Genomic DNA, 18,409 nt, shown 5'->3' with positions numbered 1-18,409 from the left:
TAACTAGAGTACATTTTGGGCCTTTAATCCCATCTAAACAATTTGCTGTTAACGAAACTCAAAAACAGAAATACCTATATTTTCTCGCTAAATCAAATTGTTACCTATGATGAGTAAAGACACTGGATCTGCAGGTCCTAGTACAATCTATACATAAAAGGCCTTCAAATTTGAGGCACCAAAAAAAGGGCAAAAAAAAAGAAAAAGAAAAAAAAACCTTCTACACATTTCCTTCTTTTATCTGCAATATAAGAAGGAATCCTTTCTAACTCTAATAACATATTAACAAGAATTAAGAACACGATTGTCGGGGAACTCAGATGTTGGCAAAGCTTAAAAATAAAAAAACAAGGGCTGGGTGCAGTGGCTCAGGCCTATAATCCCAACACTTTGGGAGGCCGAGGCAGGAGGATTGCTTAAGCCCAGGAGTTTGGGATCAGACTGGACAACAAAGTGAGACCCCTATCCCTATCTCTCCAAAAATTTTAAAAATTAGCTGGGCACAGTGGTGTGTGCCTGTAGTCCCAGCTACTTAGGAGGCTAAAATGGGAGGATCCCTTGAGTCCAGGAGTTTGAGATTGCAGTGAGCTATGATCAAACTTCACTTCAGCCTGGGTGACAGAGCAAGGGTTTAAAAAAAAAAAAGAAAAAAAAAGGCTGGCGCGGTGGCTCACGCCTGTAATCCCAGCACTTTGGGAGGCTGAGGCGGGCTGATCACCTGAGGTCAGGAGTTCGAGACAAGACTGGCCAACATGGCGAAACCTCGCCTCTACTAAAAATACAAAAAAAATTAGCCAAGCATGGTGGCGCACGCCTGTAATCCCAACTGCTTGGGAGGCTAAGGCAGGAGAATTGTTTGAACCCATGAGGTGGAGGCTGCAGTGAGCCAGGTATGGTGGCTCATGCCTGTAATCCTAGCACTCTGGGAGGCCAAGGCTGGAAGATCAACTGAGGTTGGGAGTTTGAAACCAGCCTGGGCAACACAGTAAGACCATCTCTACAAGTAACTGAAAAATTATCCAGATGCCAGGTGCGGTGGCTCACACCTGTAATCCCAGCACTTTGGGAGGCCAAGCGGGTGGATCACCTGAGGTCAGGAGTTCAAGACCAGCCTGGGCAACATGGTGAAACCCCGTCTATACAAAAATACAAAAAGTTAGCCAGGCATGATGGCAGGTGCCTGTAATCCCAGCTACTCAGGAGGCTGTGTTCAAGCTAATCGCTTGAACCTGGGAGGCAGAGGTTGCAGTGAGCCGAAATTGTGCTATTGCACTCCAGCTTGGGCAGCAAGAGTGAAACTCCATCTCAAAAAAAAAAAAAAAAAGATGATGGCTTCTTGAAAGAACACAGAAATCAACCTGAAGGAATTCCTGATGGCCAAAGCTAGAACAATCTGAGTAAGAAAACAAACAATGATAGTTACTGGATTTTAACCCATAAAATAAAATATATACCCATGAGTCCATAGTGATATGAATAATAAACAAATGGAGGAAAGAAAGCTTTTCCTCATAGAATTACAATCAATAAATGTAGAAGGAAAGAGTGAAATAGAAAGTCACAATTGGGCAACCACAAAAGCAATAAATGTTGCAGACAAGCTCCATCAGTTGCTAAAATTGAGAACCAAAGTTTGAGAAGATTCTAACATTGTTTGCAAACTCATCAAATATCTCCCACAAGATACTTATCAACTACAAAAGGAAAGAGAATAACTCCACAATAGAAAGACCAGCAAGATGCCAACTTAACCAAGTAGTCAAGGTAATCATCATCATACTGACATCATGAATCTCCTAATATGGGGCAATGAGAAGGAATGCATAACCTCGCCCCATTCATGAGAAAACATCAAACAAATCCAAAATGAGGGACACCCTATAAACAATGGATCAGCAATCTTCAAAAGTGTCAAAGTCACAAACGATAAGGAAAGTCACAGGAATAGTTACAAACCATAAGAGAATAAAGAGAAATAACTAAATGCAATTAGAATCCTGAAACAGAAAAAGGACATCAGGGGTCTCTCCTTCCAGCACAGTACGAGGGCAGAGTAGGACGTGTAGTGCTGGGAGTCATGGCAGGAAAAGCATTTAGAAAGTTTCTTAGGCCTGTAATCCCAACATTTTGGGAGGCAAAGGTGGGCGGATCACTTGAGGTCGGGAGCTCGTGACCAGCCTGACCAACACGGTGAAACCCCGTCTCTAATAAAAATACAAAAATTAGCCAGAAGCAGTAGTGCACACCTATAATCCCAGCTACTTAGGAGGCTGAGGCAGGAGAATCACTTGAACCCGGGAGGCAGAGGCTGCAGTGAGCACAGATCGCACCACTGCACTCCAGCTTGGGCAAGAGAGAGAGACTCCATCTCATAAAGAAGTTTCTTCCTCTTTGACTGAGCGTTGGTTGAAAAACAAGTGCCAGCCTGGCACAATGGCTCATGCCTGTAATCCCAGCACTTTGGGAGGCCGAGGCGGGTGGATCACCTCAGGTCAGGAGTTCAAGACCAGCCTGGCCAACATGACAAAACCCCACCTCTACTAAAAATACAAAATTAGCAGGGCGTGGTGGCGCATGCCTGTAATCCCAGCTACTCAGGAGGTTGAGGCTTGAGAATCGCTTGAACCTGGGAGGCGGAGGTTGCAGTGAGCCGAGAACGCACCATTGCACTCCAGCCTGGGCAACAAGAGCAAAATTCCATCTCAAAAAAAAAGAAAAGAAAAAGAAAAACAAGTGCCACTGAAATCGTAACCAAAGGAAGCATTATCCTTTCAGAAAAATCTCAAATAAAAGTATGGCAAGCAACAGCAGTAGCTGCTGGGTCAGGCTCTGAACGAAAGGGTAGAGAGAGATTCAACCAGTCAGTGTAAAAGTTGGAGATAGGCCGTGCGCCGTGGCTCATGCGCCAGTGTAATCCCAGCATTTTGGGAGGCCGAAGCGGGTGGATCACCTGAGGTCAGGAGTTCGAGACCAGCCTAATCAACATGGTGCAAACCCATCTCTACTAAAAATACAAAAATTAGCCAAGCATGGTGGCGAGTGCCTGTAATCCCAGCTACTCAGGAGGCTGAGGCAGGAGAATCACTTGAACCCGGGAGGTGGAGGTTGCGGTGAGCCGAGATCGCACCATTGCACTGCAGCCTGGCCAACAAGAACGAAACTCTGTCTCAAAAAAAAAAAAAAGTTGGAGATAAAGTTCTTCCAGAATATAGAGGTGCCAAAGCAGCTCTACATGACAAGGATTATTCATTTAGAAATGGTGACACTCTTGGAAAGTATGTAAACTGAAATAAATCACTATTGAAATGGCACCAACGTGAAGCTGCCCGTTCCACTAAAGTTCTGAAATCATTCATCATGTAAATAATTTCCATGTCTGTCTTTTATAATAAACTAATGATATCTAAACTAATCCAAAGCAGGCAGAATCACCAGAGGTCAGGAGTTCGAGACCAGCTCGGCCAACGTGGAGAAACCCCGTCTCTACTAAAAATACAAATTGGCCAGGTGTGGTGGTGGGTACCTGTAATCCCAGTTACTCTAGAGGCTGAAGCAGGAGAATCATTTGAACCCAGGAGGTGGAAGTTGCAGTGAACTGAGATCACACCACAGCACTCCAGCCTGGGCAACAGAGCAAGACATCATCTTTAAAAAAAAAAAAAAGGCGGGACACAGTGGCTCACACCTGTAATCCCAGCACTTTGGGAGGCCGAGGCGGGTGGATCACTTGAGGAGTTCAAGACCAGCCTGGCCAACATGCCGAAACCCTGTCTTTACTAAAAATACAAAAACTTAGCTGGGTGTGGTGGTGCACACCTGTAATGCCAGCTACTCTGTAGGCTGAGGAAGGACAAGAGAATTGCTTGAACCTGGGAGGCAGAGGTTGCAGTGAGCCAAGATGGTGCCATTGCACTCCAGCCTGGGGGACAGAGCGAGACTCCATCTCCAAAATAAATAAATAAATAAAAAGATTCCTGATTGTCTAAGCTATGTAATGGTTACCAGGTGGGGGTATCCATATAATTTACTATCCAAACCAGGACCATTACAGGAGAAACAGGATCTATTAGTAGGTCACTGGTCAGTGTTGTTAAAGACCTCAAATAAATTTGAGTTGGCATGAACTTTATGGTTAGGCAAGTTGCCCTAACCTCCCCTCAGCCTCTAGAACAAAGGTAGGAGAGGGGGCAGAAAGCTGAACCAGAAAAATCCCCAAACTCCTTTCCAGCTTAGAAAAATCACTGGCTCATGGTGGCACCCTTCAAAGACACTTCTTTTTAAATTTACTGTCTACTGTGTGTAAAGGAAAAATAAGCTAATGCATACTTATGTTTGGATCCTTTAACTATGATTTTTCTAATGAAGATCAAGAATGAAATCAATGACATTCCAGAGCCACACTCAGCTTTCATTGCCTTACCTAAAATGTACCACATTTAAATACACTCACTCAGTCACACAATATAAAAGGTAATAAGCTAAGGTCAAGTGCTCTGTAGTCTGCTTTTGAAACAGCATTTATTCCAGGAAGTTGGACTACTATCAAATTCTAATATTTCTGAAAAAGATCAACAATGTAACACAGGGAGTATCAGCTGACTACATTAGCCTCAAAGATTCAACAATTATTAATTAGGTACTTGATGCCATTAAAATTATACATGGACTAATTAAGACCCACTTCCTTTGAATATTGAGTAAGAGCTAAGCTGGAGACATGCATAATAATTTAAAACTTAAAGCAGATACAATCTTACAAAATCAGCAACTCCACTCATTCCCACTTCCCAATGTTAAGCAACTGAAGAGTTTTTTGTGGAAAGTCTTTATCCAAAACAAATAAACTGTTTTTATTACACCTAAAGGTAACAAAATAACCTCTTCTTTAATGTGGTCTTTTCCTAAATAGCAAAAAGAATCCCGCTAAACAAGAGATTAAGCAGTATTTCCCAATTTTGTTTTTTGTTTGTTTTGTTTTTTTGAGACAGGGTCTGGCTCTGTAGCCCAGGCTGGAGTACAGTGGCGTGATCTCAACTCACCGTAGCCTCCGCCTCCTGAGTTCAAGCGATTCTCCTGCCTCAGCCTCCCAAGTAGCTGGGATTACAAGCACGTGCCACCACACCTGGCTAATTTTTGTATTTTTTTAGTAGAGACAGGGTTTCTCCATGTCGGCCAGGCTGGTCTCGTACTCCTGACCTTAGGTGATCTGCCCGCCTCAGCCTCCCGAAGTGCTGGGATTACAGGTGTGAGCCACTGTGCCCAGCTCCAATTTTGTTTCTTTATAATAACATATACATTAGAATAGCCTGAGAGTATAACCTCATATCAATCAACAACCAATTTTAACCTGACAGAACTAACACTATGCAAAATCCAAAAACCTAAGAATTTGTAACTCATAATTTCAATTATTCACAGGACAGCAAAACAGTCAAATGCTTATACTCTATTTTTTACAAAACTACCACTGCCTAATAGTAATTTATCTTAATAATAAAAGCAGACAACACTTGTTTTCCGGGCATAAAAAAGGATAGAAATGGTCAAAATTCATTTATCCAATAGGCCTTATTTTATAAATAGCACACCTCACTAAATCTCAAGCACTTAATGGATTATATAACCTTAACGCGCAAGGCTGGGCGGGGTGGCTGATGTCTGTAATTCCAACACTTTGGGAAGCCAAGGCAGGAGAATCACTTGAGCTCAGGAGTTTGAGACACGAGTGGGCAACACAGTAAGACTTTGTCTCTACCGAAAATAAAAAACTAGCCAGGAGTGGTGGCTCGCACCTATAATCCCAGCATTTTGGAAGGCGAAGGCAGGCAGATCACTTGAGCCCAGGAGTTGGAGACCAGCCTGGGCAACATGGTGAAATCCCGTCTCTACAAAAAATACAAAAAGTAGCTGGGTGTAGTGGCACACACATGCAGTTAGTCCCAGTTACTTGGGAAGCTTAGGTGGGAGGGTTCCTTTAGCTCAGGAGTTCGAGGCTGCAGTGAGATCTGATTATGCCATTACACTCCAGCCTGGGTGACAGAGACAGACCTCAAGAAAATGAAAAGATAAGCCACTAAATGAGAGAAAATACTTGCAACTCCTGTATCTGTTAAACAACTTATATTCAGAATATATAAAGAACCCTTACAACTCAACAATAAAAAGACATATGACCCAATTAACAACTGGGCAAAGGATATATATAGATAATTCTCCGTAACTGACAAATGGCCAAATGCACACAAACATGGCCAAATGCACACAAAAACATGCTCAACTCCATTAGCCATCAGGGAAACGCAAATCAAAACCACAATGAGATACCACTTTACACCCAATAGGATGGCCTATAATCAAAAAGACAAATAATGACAGGTGTTGGCAAGGATGCAGAAAAACTGAAATCCTCATACATTGTTGGCAGGAACATAAAATGGTGCAACCACTTTGGAAAACATTTTGGCAGCTCCTCCAAATGTTAAACATGGAGTTACCTCATATAACCCAGCAACTATACCCCAAGGTATATACTCAAGAGAAATTACAACATAACATCTATATAAAAACATCCATGAACGGTCACAGCAACATCATTCAGAGCCAGAAAGTTTATCCAACCTTTTGGCTATTCATTATCCAAAGGCCAAAAAGTTGAAACAACCCAAATGTCCATGGTACATGGAATATTACTCAATAATTTTAAAAATGAAGTACTAATACATGGTTACAACACAGATGAACCCTGAAAACATTATGCTGAAACAAATCACACACAAAAAAATACATTAGTCCACTTATGTAAAAAGTTCAAAACAGGCAGATATATAGAGGCAGAAAATAGACTTGGACTTGCCTAGGGCAGGGAGAATTGGGGGAAAATGGGGAGTCATGGGGAGTCAAACAGGTTCCTTTGGGGAGTGACAAAAATATTCTAAAATTATGGTAGTAGTTGTACAATTCTCAACTGGTTTTGAATATACCCAAAACCACTGAATTATACACTCTAAATGGGTGACTCGTATGGTATGTGGATTACATCTCAATAAAGCTGTTTTTTAAAAAAGTAATGGTTTCACACAGCTGAAGTCTAACTTCCTCTTATTTATTCAAAATGCTCTAGAATCTGGATCCATTATCTTGAATATTCTACCATGAGAATCCTCCATTTCAAGCACACAGATCCAAATCCTTAGAACACAGCATATACTACACTTGCTTCAGGCCCAAATCTTTGTTCATATTGATCACCCACTCATCATAATCCACCCACCTCTGCCTATCTAAACCCTGACTATAGTCTTAAACTCTTTTTTTTCCTTTTAAAAATTCATACTTCCATGCCAGGCTCAATGGCTCATACCTGTAATCCCGGCACTTTGGTAGGCCAAAGCGAGAGGATCCCTTGAGCCCAGGAGTTTGAGATCAGCCTGGGCAACAAACTGAGATCTCTAAAAAAAAAAAAATTAAAAAATTAGCCAGGCATAGCGGAGTGTGTCTGTGGTCCCAGCTACACAAGAGGCTGAGGCAGGAGGACTGCTTGAGCCCAGCAGGTCAAGGCTACTGTGAGCCATAATTATGCCACTGCACTCCAGCCTGAAAGACACAGCCAGACCCCATCTCGAAAAAATGAATAAGCTGGGCGCAGTGGCTCACGCCTGTAATCCCAACACTTTTAGAGGCTGAGACGGGCAGATCACTTAAGGTCAGGAGTCCGAGGCCAGCCTGGCCTATTATGGTGAAACCCCATCTCTACTAAAAATACAAAAATTGCCCCAATGTGGTGGCGTGCACCTGTAATCCCCAGCTACTCGGGAGGCTGAGGCATGAGAATTGCTTGAACCTGGGAGGCAGAAGTTACAGTGAGCTGAGATGGAGATCGCACCACTGTACTCCAGCTTGGGTGACAGAGCAAGACTGTCTCAAAAAAATAAATAAATAAAATAAATAAATGAATTAAGGGGTTTTTTTGTTTGTTTTGGGGGGTTTTTTTGAGATAGGGTCTCACTCTGTCACCCAGGCTGGAGTGCAGCAGTGCAATCATGGCTCACTGCAGCCTTAACCTCCTAGGCTCAAGCAATCCTCCCACCTTAGCCTCCCAAGTAGCTGGGACTACAGGCACGTGCAACCGCGCCTGGCTAATTTTTGTATTTTCTGTAAAGACAGGGTTTTGTCATGTCATCCAGGATGGTCTCAAACTCCTGAACTCAAGCAATCCACCCACCTTGGGCTCCTGAAGTGCTGGGATTACAGGCCATGAGTCACTGCACCTGGCCAAGTTCTCCGACCAAGTTCTGTTTCTTACATACTAATTACTAGGACCTAGAAAAAAGGTCAGGAATCATCTCATTTAACCTTCAAGGTTCAGTCCTTTCCATTCTCAATGTAAAAATAGTATTCTGGTTTAAAACTGGCTGTATTCATTTTCTATTCCCACTTAATTTTCTCTCCTTATTCCAAAATTATGTTTGTTCCCACACTTCAATCCTCTTTCCCCCATCCCGCATGAATCCCTGTGGTCTTTTCCTCCTTCCTTCAATCACTCCTCATGATACTAACACTTCCTGAAAACCAACTAAATGCCGGACGCGATGGCTCACGCCTGTAATCCCAGCACTTTGGGAAGCTGAGGCAGATGGATCACCTGAGATGAAGAGTTCGAGACCAGCCTGGCCAATATATAAATACACTAGGTGCGGTGGCTCACGTCTGTAATCCCAGTACTTTGGAAAGCCAAGGTCAGGAGTTCAAGACCAGCCAGGCCAATATGGTGAAACCCTGCCTCAACTAAAAATACAAAAATTAGCCAGGCGTGGTGCCGGGTGCCTGTAATCCCAGCTACTCAGGAGGCTGAGGCAGGGGAACCGCTTGAACCCAGGAGGTGGAGGTTGCAATGAGCCAAGATCACAACACTGCAATCCAGCCTGGGCAACAGAGTGAGACTCCGTCACAAAGAAAAAAAAAATTAGGACTCTGGCTTCCAGCCTTTTTTAAAAACTTAGTATACTTGAACATATAAAGATGAACTTAAAGAGATAATAAAGAAATGTAAATAATTGTATGGGAAAAAAACTTGTGATGTTACACTGAGTTTTAATCTTGCAAATAATGCAAAACATTACAGGAACAATAACTCAAAAGATGTTTGACTTACTGATAAAGGTTTGAACATTCCCCTTTGTAATGTGCAGTCATAACTTCTAAGCTAAAAGCCAAAGGTGAAAAAATATTCCCAAGAAAAACATTCCAAATAAACAAAAAGTTCACTTATATTTCAAGTAGATACAGAATAAAACTATTCAAGAAGTATCTCTTGGCTGGGTGTGGTGGCTCACGCCTGTAATCCCAACACTTTGGGAGGCTGAGGTGGGCAGATCACTTGAGGTCAGGAGTTTGAGACCAGCCTGGCCAACATGGTGAAACCCCATCTCTACTAAAAATACAAAAAATTAGCCGGTCGTGGTGGAGGGCACCTGTAATCCCAGCTACTCAGGAGGCTGAGGCAGGAGAATTGCTTGACCCGGGAGGCCAAGGTTGCAGTGAGCTGAGATCGTGCCACTGCACTCCAGCCTGGGTGACAGAGCGAGGCTCCGTCTCAATTTTTAAAAAAAAAAAAAAGTATCTCTTTTTATTTGTTGGGGACAGTCTTGCCCTTTCACCCAGGCTGGTGTGCAATCGCACAATCAGGTCTCACTACAGCCTTGACCTCCCGGGCTCAAGCAATCCTCCGGCCTCAGCCTCCTGAGCAGCAGGGACTACAGGCATGCACTGCCACTCCTGGCAAACTATTTTTTAATTTTTAGTAGAGATGGGGTCTCACTATGTTGCCCAGGCTGGTCTCAAATTCCTAGACTCAAGTGATCCTCCTGCCCCAGCCTCCCAAAGTACTGGGATTACAGGCATGAGCCACCACACCTGGCCAAAAAAAGTACTTTTCATGGCAGATACTTAGGTAGCAAATTAAGCAAGATACAAAACTAGGTACATAATCTGACTTTATGTTACAAAAATGTATGACCACTAATATTAAAATCCACAGAAAAAAAAAAAAATCAGGACAGAAATACACCAAAATGTTAAAAGTGGTTATCACAGCTACACACTGGGACTCATGCCTGTAATCCCAGAACTTTGGGAGGCCAAGGTGAGCAGGTGGCTTGAGCCCAAGAGTTCGAGACCAGCCTGGGTAACATGGCAAAACCCCATCTCTACAAAAAAATTAGCTAGGTGTGGTGGCACACACCTGTGGTCCCAGCTCCTTGGGAGGCTGAGGTGGGAGGATTGCTTGAGCCCAGGAGGTCAAGGCTGTAGTGAGCCATGACCATGCTCTGGGAGGTAGAGTAAGACCTCACCTCTTTAAAAAAAGTGGCAAGGCGCGGTGGCTCACACCTGTAATCCCAGTACCTTGGGAGGCCGAGGTGGGCAGATCACCTGAAGTCAAGAGTTCGAGACCAGCCTGGCCAACATGGTGAAACCCCACCTCTACCCAAAATACAAAAATTAGCTGCGTATAATGGCATGCACCTGTAATCCCAGCTACTCGGGAGGCTGAGGCAGAATTGTTTGAACCCGGGAGGCAGAGGTTGCAGTGACCCAAGATTGTGCCACTGCACTCCAGCCTGGGAAACAGGGCAACACTCTCTCCCCCCAAAAAAATAAATAAATAAAATAAAATAAAATAAAAGGGGTTGTCTCCACTAATAAGATTATGAGTGATTTTTTACTTTTCTATATTTTTCTAAATTTCTCATTTAATTATGTCTTGCTCTTATAATCATAAGTTTTTAATAATAATATTTGACTACAGATGTTGTTCCTCTTTGGCCTTCATACCAACCCTAATCCTCAGTATCAATATGTACTTCAAATACAACTCAGGCACTTCAGATGGCTTTGTAAACTGGGTCAATGCTATTCCATCTGAAAGGAAATTACAGAATTATTTTCAATTCAATTATACATCCCTGCAAAATAATTTGAGGGCAGCTTTGAATGCTGTGAGTTGTGATGCCATCTATATTAATCCTAAAACTTATCTTCAAATTGATTCCCAAAGTCCAACACACTTTTTATTTAATAAATATTTACAGGCCAGGCGCGGTGGCTCACGCCTGTAATCCCAGCACTTTGGGAGGCCAAGGCAGGCGGATCACAAGATCAGGAGATTGAGAACATCTTGACCAACATGGTGAAACCCCGTCTCTACTAAAAATACAAAAATTAGCCAGGCGTGGTGGTGCACGCCTGTAGTCCCAGCTACTCTAGAGGCTGAGGCAGGAGAATCGCTTGAATCTGGGAGGCGGAGGTTGAAGTGAACTGAGATTGTGCCACTGCACTCCAGCCAGGGCGACAAGAGTGAAACTCCATCTCAAAAATAAATAAATAAATAAATAAATAAACAAATAAATTTACAGACTGCCTACTGTCTGTCAAGCAGTATTCTAGGTGCTAGCAATTCCACAGTGAACAAAACAAACAAAAATCTCTGCCTTCATGGAGTTTACATTCTATTAACAAAATTCAATGTCTTATAAAGTCAGGCAGCACACAGTGGGCTCAAAAAAGTACACAACAGGCCAGGTGTGGTGGCTCATGCCTGTAATCCCAGCACTTTGGGAGGCTGAGATGGGTGGATCACTTGAGGTCGGGAGTTCGAGAACAGCCTGGCCAACATGGTAAAACCCCACCTGTACCCCAAATACAAAAATTAGATGGGTGTGATGGCGCGCACCTGTAATCCCAGCTACTCAGGAAGCTAAGGCAGGAGAATCACTTGAACCCAGGAGGTGGAGGATGCAGTGAGCCGAGACTGCGCCACTGCACTCCAGCCTGGGCGACAGAGACTCTGTCTCAAAAAAAAGTACAAAACAATTATTAGTTAATAAAGATCATGGTAGAGCATAGTAGCTAACACCTGTAATCCCAGCACTTTGGGAGGTCAAGGTGGATGGATCATTTGAAGTCAGGAGTTCAAGAGCAGCCTGGCCAACATGGCAAAATCCATCTCTACTAAAAATACAAAAATTAGCTAGGTGTGGTGGTACACACCTGTAATCCCAGCTACTTGGGAGGCTGAGGCATGAGAATCACTTGAACCCAGGAAGCAGAGGTTGCAGTGAGCCAAGATCACACTCCAGCCTGGGTGACAGAGCAAGTCCCTGTCTAAAAAAATAAATTTAAAAAAAAAGTCGTAAAAACCAACAAATTTCAAATGCACTTAAAATAGTTTAACTTTCTCAAATTTCAGCTGAGCTACAGGAGATTGAAAAATTCCTTTGGTTGGCAGCAAGCCAAAGAACTGGAAGCCATTTGAGAATTCGGAAGTCGCTTGGGATCCTGCAATATCTCATCCGTGTAAGTCTCAGGGGCAGTTTATCCATTGCTTAAAGTCATATGCGTGGCTAATAATCAGGAACTAGTTACTTTCCCATTATATTAGCTCAAAGTATTATTCCTTAGGTAAAAATAGATTGTGTCTCACCACAGCACCACGGGAGTTTATTCCAGAACTTACTTTCCCTCATATCTCATAATGAACTAACTGTATCATCACCCAGAACAAGCCAGCAAATGACCATGGCAACCTTATTTTATGGTCTCCCACTATCTCACAACTAACTATACAGTCTTCACCACTGAAGTTAAAGAGGTGCTTCTGTCTCTGTGGCTGAATCTAACATTAACAAGCCAAAAACCAGAAGTAGCTTATATGAGCAAACTGCTGCTTTGCCTCTGCCCCATGTTAGTATCTTCTAATATCAATAAGCCACCACAGAACATGTCACTTACCATCAGACAAAGAAAACATTAACTGGTTTCTGTAAATCCCTCCTCTCTACTTGCAAGAATAACACAAATCTCAAAAGACAATCATAAGCAATTATAATTCAAGAAGGTCACTGAATAAATGAGTCTAGACCCTACATTTCAGAGAAGGGATAACCAATGCCTGAAGCAGTTACATGGTTAGTCTAAGATAAGATATCTACTACAATGAAAGAGCCAAACTCAAAACCAGATTTTTTGCCTCCAAATCAGGTACACTTCTCAATACACCAAGGTAAATCTACTTCTATTTTAAGACTAGCAAGTACTGTTTCTAAGCCAAAGTGTAGTATTAAAAGGGCAAGGATATTACGAGATGCACTGGGAAGGAGACCAGGAAAAGACCCATCACAGATCAGATCAGGTATGTATCTCCTTCTCATACACTAATTCCTTAGATTATGATACAGAAAATACTTTGAATTTTTAGCTTGTGTTTGATTGTCACTTTCTCTGGTACCTCCTCTAGCAAAAAAAAAAAAAAAAAAAAAAAAAGCCTGAAACGTGACTGAAATCCATTTATTGAAATTCTATGCAGCAGCAATGGAATTGGAAAAAGCAGGCCGGCAGAAGAGAAAGCTATGTAAATCTGGGTTAATTCTTACTCATTCTTCTAATTTAGCTGAGATGTCAACTTCTTTTAGAAAGCCTTAATTCCTCCTTCCCCAGACTACTCTCACAGCAGAGTTATCAGTTATCACTGTACTTGCCTCATGACGTTTTGTTTACCCACCTCTACCCAAAAGGACCAAGTTCTTTGAGGGCAAAGATTTCTACCTTAGCTCTTCAATCCTACATCTAGCACTGAGTGTAGCAGCACACAGTGGATGCTGAATTAATGAATTCATAAACTTGCCACATCTATTGAAGCCTCAATATACATGGCAAAATGTGGCAATCCTATTTATTTATTTATTTATTTATTGAGACGGAGTCTCGCTGTCACCCAGGCTGGAGTGCAGTAGAGCGATCTCGGCTCACTGCAATCTCCGCCTCGCGGGTTCACGCCATTCTCCTGCCTCAGCCTCCCAAGTAGCTGGGACTACAGGCGCCTGCCACCACGCCCGGCTAATTTTATGTATTTTTAGTAGAGACGGGGTTTCACCGTGTTAGCCAGGATGGTCTCGATCTCCTGATCTCATGATCTGCCCACCTCGGCCTCCCAAAGTGCTGGGATTACAGGAATCCTCTCCATTGGCTTAAGATGTGGTTCTCTGCCGGGCGCAGTGGCTCACGCCTGTAATCCCAGCACTTTGGGAGGTAGAAGCAGGCGGATCACAAGGTCAGGAGATCAAGACCATCCTGGCCAACACGGTGAAACCCCGTCTCTACTAAAATACAAAAAATTAGCCAGGCATGGTGGCGCACACCTGTAGTCCCAACTACTCAGGAGGCTGAGGTAGGGGAATCGTTTGAACCCAGGAGGCGGAGGTTGCAGTGAGCCAAGATCATGCCACTACACTCCAGCCTGGCGACAGAGCGAGACTCAATCTCAAAAAAAAAAAAAAAAAAAAAGACGTGGGTTTCAAACATTTTCTAGAAGACCTTTGATTTTGTTTTTTTTGAGGTGGAGTCTCACTCTGTAACCCAGGCTGGAGCGCAGTGGTGCAGTCTCGGCTCATTGCAACTTCTGCCTCCTGGGTTCAAGCGATTCTCCTGCCTTGGCCTCCTGAGTAGCTGAAATTACAGGCAGGCGCCACCACGCCCAGCTAATTTTTGTACTTTTAGTAGAGACCAGGTTTCACCAGATCAGGGCCAGGTGCGGTGGCTCAATGCCTGTAATCCCAGCACTTTGGGAGGCTGAGGCAGGCGGATCACCTGAAGCCAGGAGTTCGAGACCAGCCTGGTCAACATGGTGAAACCCAGTCTGATCACGCCTTACAAAAAATTACCTGGACCTGGTGGCACACGCCTGTAATCCCAGCTACTCAGGAGGCTGAGGCATGAGAATGGCTGGAATCCAGCCGGCGTAGGTTGCAGTGAGCCGAGATTACACCACTGCACTCCAGCCTGGGCGACAAAGCAAGACTCTGTCTCAAAAATAAATAAATAAAACTGTCTGAACTTATTAATTCAATGCAAACACAACTATACCCACATACTTTGAGGGTCTGGAGATCTATTCAAGCCATGAACAGTGCAACTCCAGCTATGCACTCCTGCCAAGATGCTTAAATGTTATCAACTTATTGAACAATGACCACTTGCGTCAAATACAAATTCCCATACTCCCTCAGGGCAGAAAAGTAGAACTGCTCTATTTCAATCTTTTTTAATCAATACCCCATTACCAGTTGATAACACTTCACCACTGGTATGTCTGATGAAATCTACAACCTATACTTCCTTTACTGTTTATATAATAAAATTTTCTATAGGCAATTGTAACCTTTCAGTGTGTAAAAGCAAAGAGAAAACAATAAGAGCTGTGAAACACATCAAGAGGAAGATTAATTTTAGCTTCAATGGCATGAGGCAAAGTAAAAACTTAAAGCCACACAAAAGTAAGTGTTCCATATGACTAAAATTGGTTTAAAATTATCTACACTGGAAATTACACTTAAATTTATCTCTTTAACAAGTGCTTTTTATTCAAAAGAAAATTAAGTTTCAGCTTTTGTAACTACTTGAATGTTGCAACCAACTCAGAGCTTTTATAAGTCCTTCTATGAAATGCACTGAGAAAAAGCATACTTGAAACACAGCTGTATCCCAAAAAGCCACCCAATTCACCAAACAGTGTCACATTCAGCACTGTGGTCCTTACTACTCTGTACATCAAGGACACCTACTACAGGTTTCCTTTCATTTCTGTTCAATTGCCAAAACAGCTCAAAGATGCAGGTAATTAGTAATTTACGTGGTGGCACAATTCAGAAACTTAAAAGTCCTAACCGAGTATAGGCAATCAAGGTAAAAAATGAAATTAGAAAGGAATTTAAACTCACAAAGTAGTAAGCAAAGACAGGTTTAAAAGATTCAACACTGAACTCTGCCTTTAAGTAGGCAAACCAGCCAACCTTCCCCCACCCCAGAGACACTGACCAAAACCAACCAGGTTTTTCATAAGCAACGCTAAGTTATCACCACACTTTCTCATCGGTGAACAATTCCTAATTGAACAGAATCATGCAGGATAAAAACATTATGAAATCAGTACACACGTCACACTGGAATGGAATTTATCTTTACACTGCACCGCGGTGCCTGGATTGAAAAACATGAACTAGGTTTAAAGAACAGAGAAAATGACACTTGGCAGAAAACAAACAATGACCTGAAATGACTCTAGAAGGGAGATTGCTTTCCCTTCTCAAAGTAATCTATACAGACAAGAATCAAACTACAGACTGTGAAATAATCTGGGGACCTCACAGCAGTTAGCTTCTTACTTGCTCAAACATCCTACAATCTCTAAAAGTCAAACGCACGATGACACAAACATAAAAACACAACACATCTAACATCCAATCATTATTTATTGATTTACACAAATACAGTGGGTGTAGGGAGGAGGTGATGCATGATGAAATGTTATTCTCAGGTACGCAATACCTTTCTAAATCTCCGTGGAATACATGAATTCAACGTTTTACCTTCACCGGCTAGTTTTTGACTAAAATACCCCATCACCAAGTCTTTTCGATCAAAGCTCTCCAAAATTCTACAATCGAGCAAATAACATGAAATTAGAAACATTCAATACTAGACTTTCTTCCAGAAGCCCTGGTAACTCTCTAGACATCAGGCCTATGAGGAGTAAATTAAAGCCCATTAAAAATATTCAGCCTAACACAAATCTTCCAAGAAGTGAGACTTTTGTGGGTGATGGGTAACGTCGGTGAACTTCCTCTTCCTTTAAAAAGGTCAAAGACAGGGAAGCGTCCGGCGTCACATTTCCTCCTCAGATCTCTACCACAAACCACATCACAACTCTCCCATTACTAAAAAAAATTATCCAGAGGAACTGCTTTCTGTACATCTTCACCTTAGACTGAAAATCCAACATACCTCGGAAACGAGCTGATTTAGTTTCAAACAAGAAATTTACCGATAAAGTTTATTATGTACTAATAATAATTAGGGAAGCCCACTGTGTCCCGCTGTAGGGGGAGCCGAGGGGAGGTGAAGAGCAGGAGGGTGTAATCCTCACAACAACCAGAGAAAAGCCTTCCCTGCAGGGTTGGTCCCAGGCACCAAGCAAATTCTGCCCAATAAAGGGGGGGAGGGTACCTTAGAGGAAGAGGGGAGAAGGCACCCCAAGCTCTAAAAGGAAGGGGCTGCAGAAGCATGGCCAAGTGGAGCTAGCTTTCACAGTATTGCAGAGGGTCTGGGGGTCCCCCCGCAGTGCTGCTGCCGGGGCACCCCAAAAGCTCCGCCCAAGCCCGATGCAGGGGCTTGAGCCGCTGTCCCTTTCCTGGCTGGGCTGTGGCGGCCGGCAGGAGGGTCCCCTGGGCTGCGGGGTCCCCCTGGACTGCGACGACGAGAACCGAAGGGCCGACAGGAAGGTGAAAAGGATACTGTTGGGGCGCCTGAGTCTGGAGGGCCCTGATGTTCGGGTGAGGAGGGGGGGCCGCTGCCGCCGCCGCCGCCGCCGCCGCCGCTGCCGCCGCTGCTGCCGCCGCCGGGTGAGGAGGCGGTACCGCTGCTGCCGCCGCCGCCGCCGCTCCGGTGCCGGGTCCGGTTCCTGCTGCAGTCGCTGTGCCTGATTTCAGAGCCGGTTTCTGCGGTAAACTCATGGCAAAGCGAAGCCACCAACCCCCCCAGAGCGGGACCGGGCGCGCCGGGGTGCAGGGGCCGGGGGCAGCGGGGGGGCGGGATGGGGGCAGACCCGGGGAGGCGGCGGGAGCGGGGGGCTGGGGGGAGCCTGGGAGGAGGAGGAGGAGGGGGCCGGGGCCGGTCACACACGCCCGACGCCGCCGCCGCCGCCGCCGCCTCCGCCGCCGCCGCCGCCGCCGGCAGCAGCAGCCGCCCCGCGGGCCAGCACCACCGGCTGCCGGTCTCCGTGACAACGCGACCCCAGGGGGGGGGCCGGACCCGGCGGGGGCAGGAGGCGGAGAGACCGGACCTTTCACGGCAATATCCTCATGGGCCGGCGGCGGGGGATCTTTATCCCCCTCCCCGGAGGAAGCGGCGCCCTTCTCGGTAGCGGGGCTCAGGCGATGCCGGTGGATTTTCTTCACTCAACGAGCAGAGCATCCAACATGGCGCTGTGGCCGCCTCCAGCAGTCCGGCAGGACGGCTGCTCGGAAAACTTCGGACTTTTTCGGAATAGCTCGGGAAACCGAGGGTGGGAAGCCTCTTCGGCTCTTTCCGGAGACTGCTAGGGGTCGGGATTCTTCGGAGACGCTCGGGTGCGTCCTCGGCCGCCGTTCGGGAGCGCTCAGGGGCTAACTCGCTTCCTCGGCAAAGATCGGCAAGGGGGGCTTCGCTGGCTTACGGTGGCGCGGGTGCGGGGCGGAGGGAGAGACCAAAGGCGAGGTCTGGCTTGCGAGAGTCGTCCCCTGCGGCCCAGCCTCGAAGAACAATGGTAATGGCCCCGGAGTCGGCTGTTCGCTGAGCCCCGCTCGCAGGGGCGGAGAGGCAG

At 44.8% G+C, this 18,409-nt stretch overlaps 1 protein-coding gene across 44 annotated transcripts in view; it reads right to left on the bottom strand.

Annotated features, from left to right (window-relative positions):
* The window catches only part of EIF4G3 (eukaryotic translation initiation factor 4 gamma 3), a 367,607-nt gene extending 350,132 nt beyond the window's left edge, over window positions 1–17,475 (bottom strand). For 12 of the 44 annotated variants that reach the window (XM_016955647.4, XM_063785248.1, XM_063785240.1 and 9 more), the window contains exon 1: window positions 17,344–17,475. Coding sequence is in view for 24 of the 44 variants with exons in the window: in XM_054663258.2 (XP_054519233.1) it covers window positions 15,868–15,922 (55 nt within the window). In the remaining 20 variants the exon portion in view is untranslated. Of the gene's footprint in view, window positions 1–15,867; window positions 15,957–17,055 lie in introns of those variants that run through there. The other 32 variants (XM_009449962.4, XM_054663211.2, XM_009450028.4 and 29 more) reach the window with 16 other exon arrangements.
* Window positions 17,476–18,409: the final 934 nt, after the last annotated feature.

This window comes from Pan troglodytes, chromosome 1 (genome assembly GCF_028858775.2).
Source record: "Pan troglodytes isolate AG18354 chromosome 1, NHGRI_mPanTro3-v2.0_pri, whole genome shotgun sequence".
NCBI classification, from domain to species: domain Eukaryota; kingdom Metazoa; phylum Chordata; class Mammalia; order Primates; family Hominidae; genus Pan; species Pan troglodytes.
Note: the sequence above shows the minus strand (reverse complement) of the source record. Positions and strands in the feature narration are given on the sequence as shown.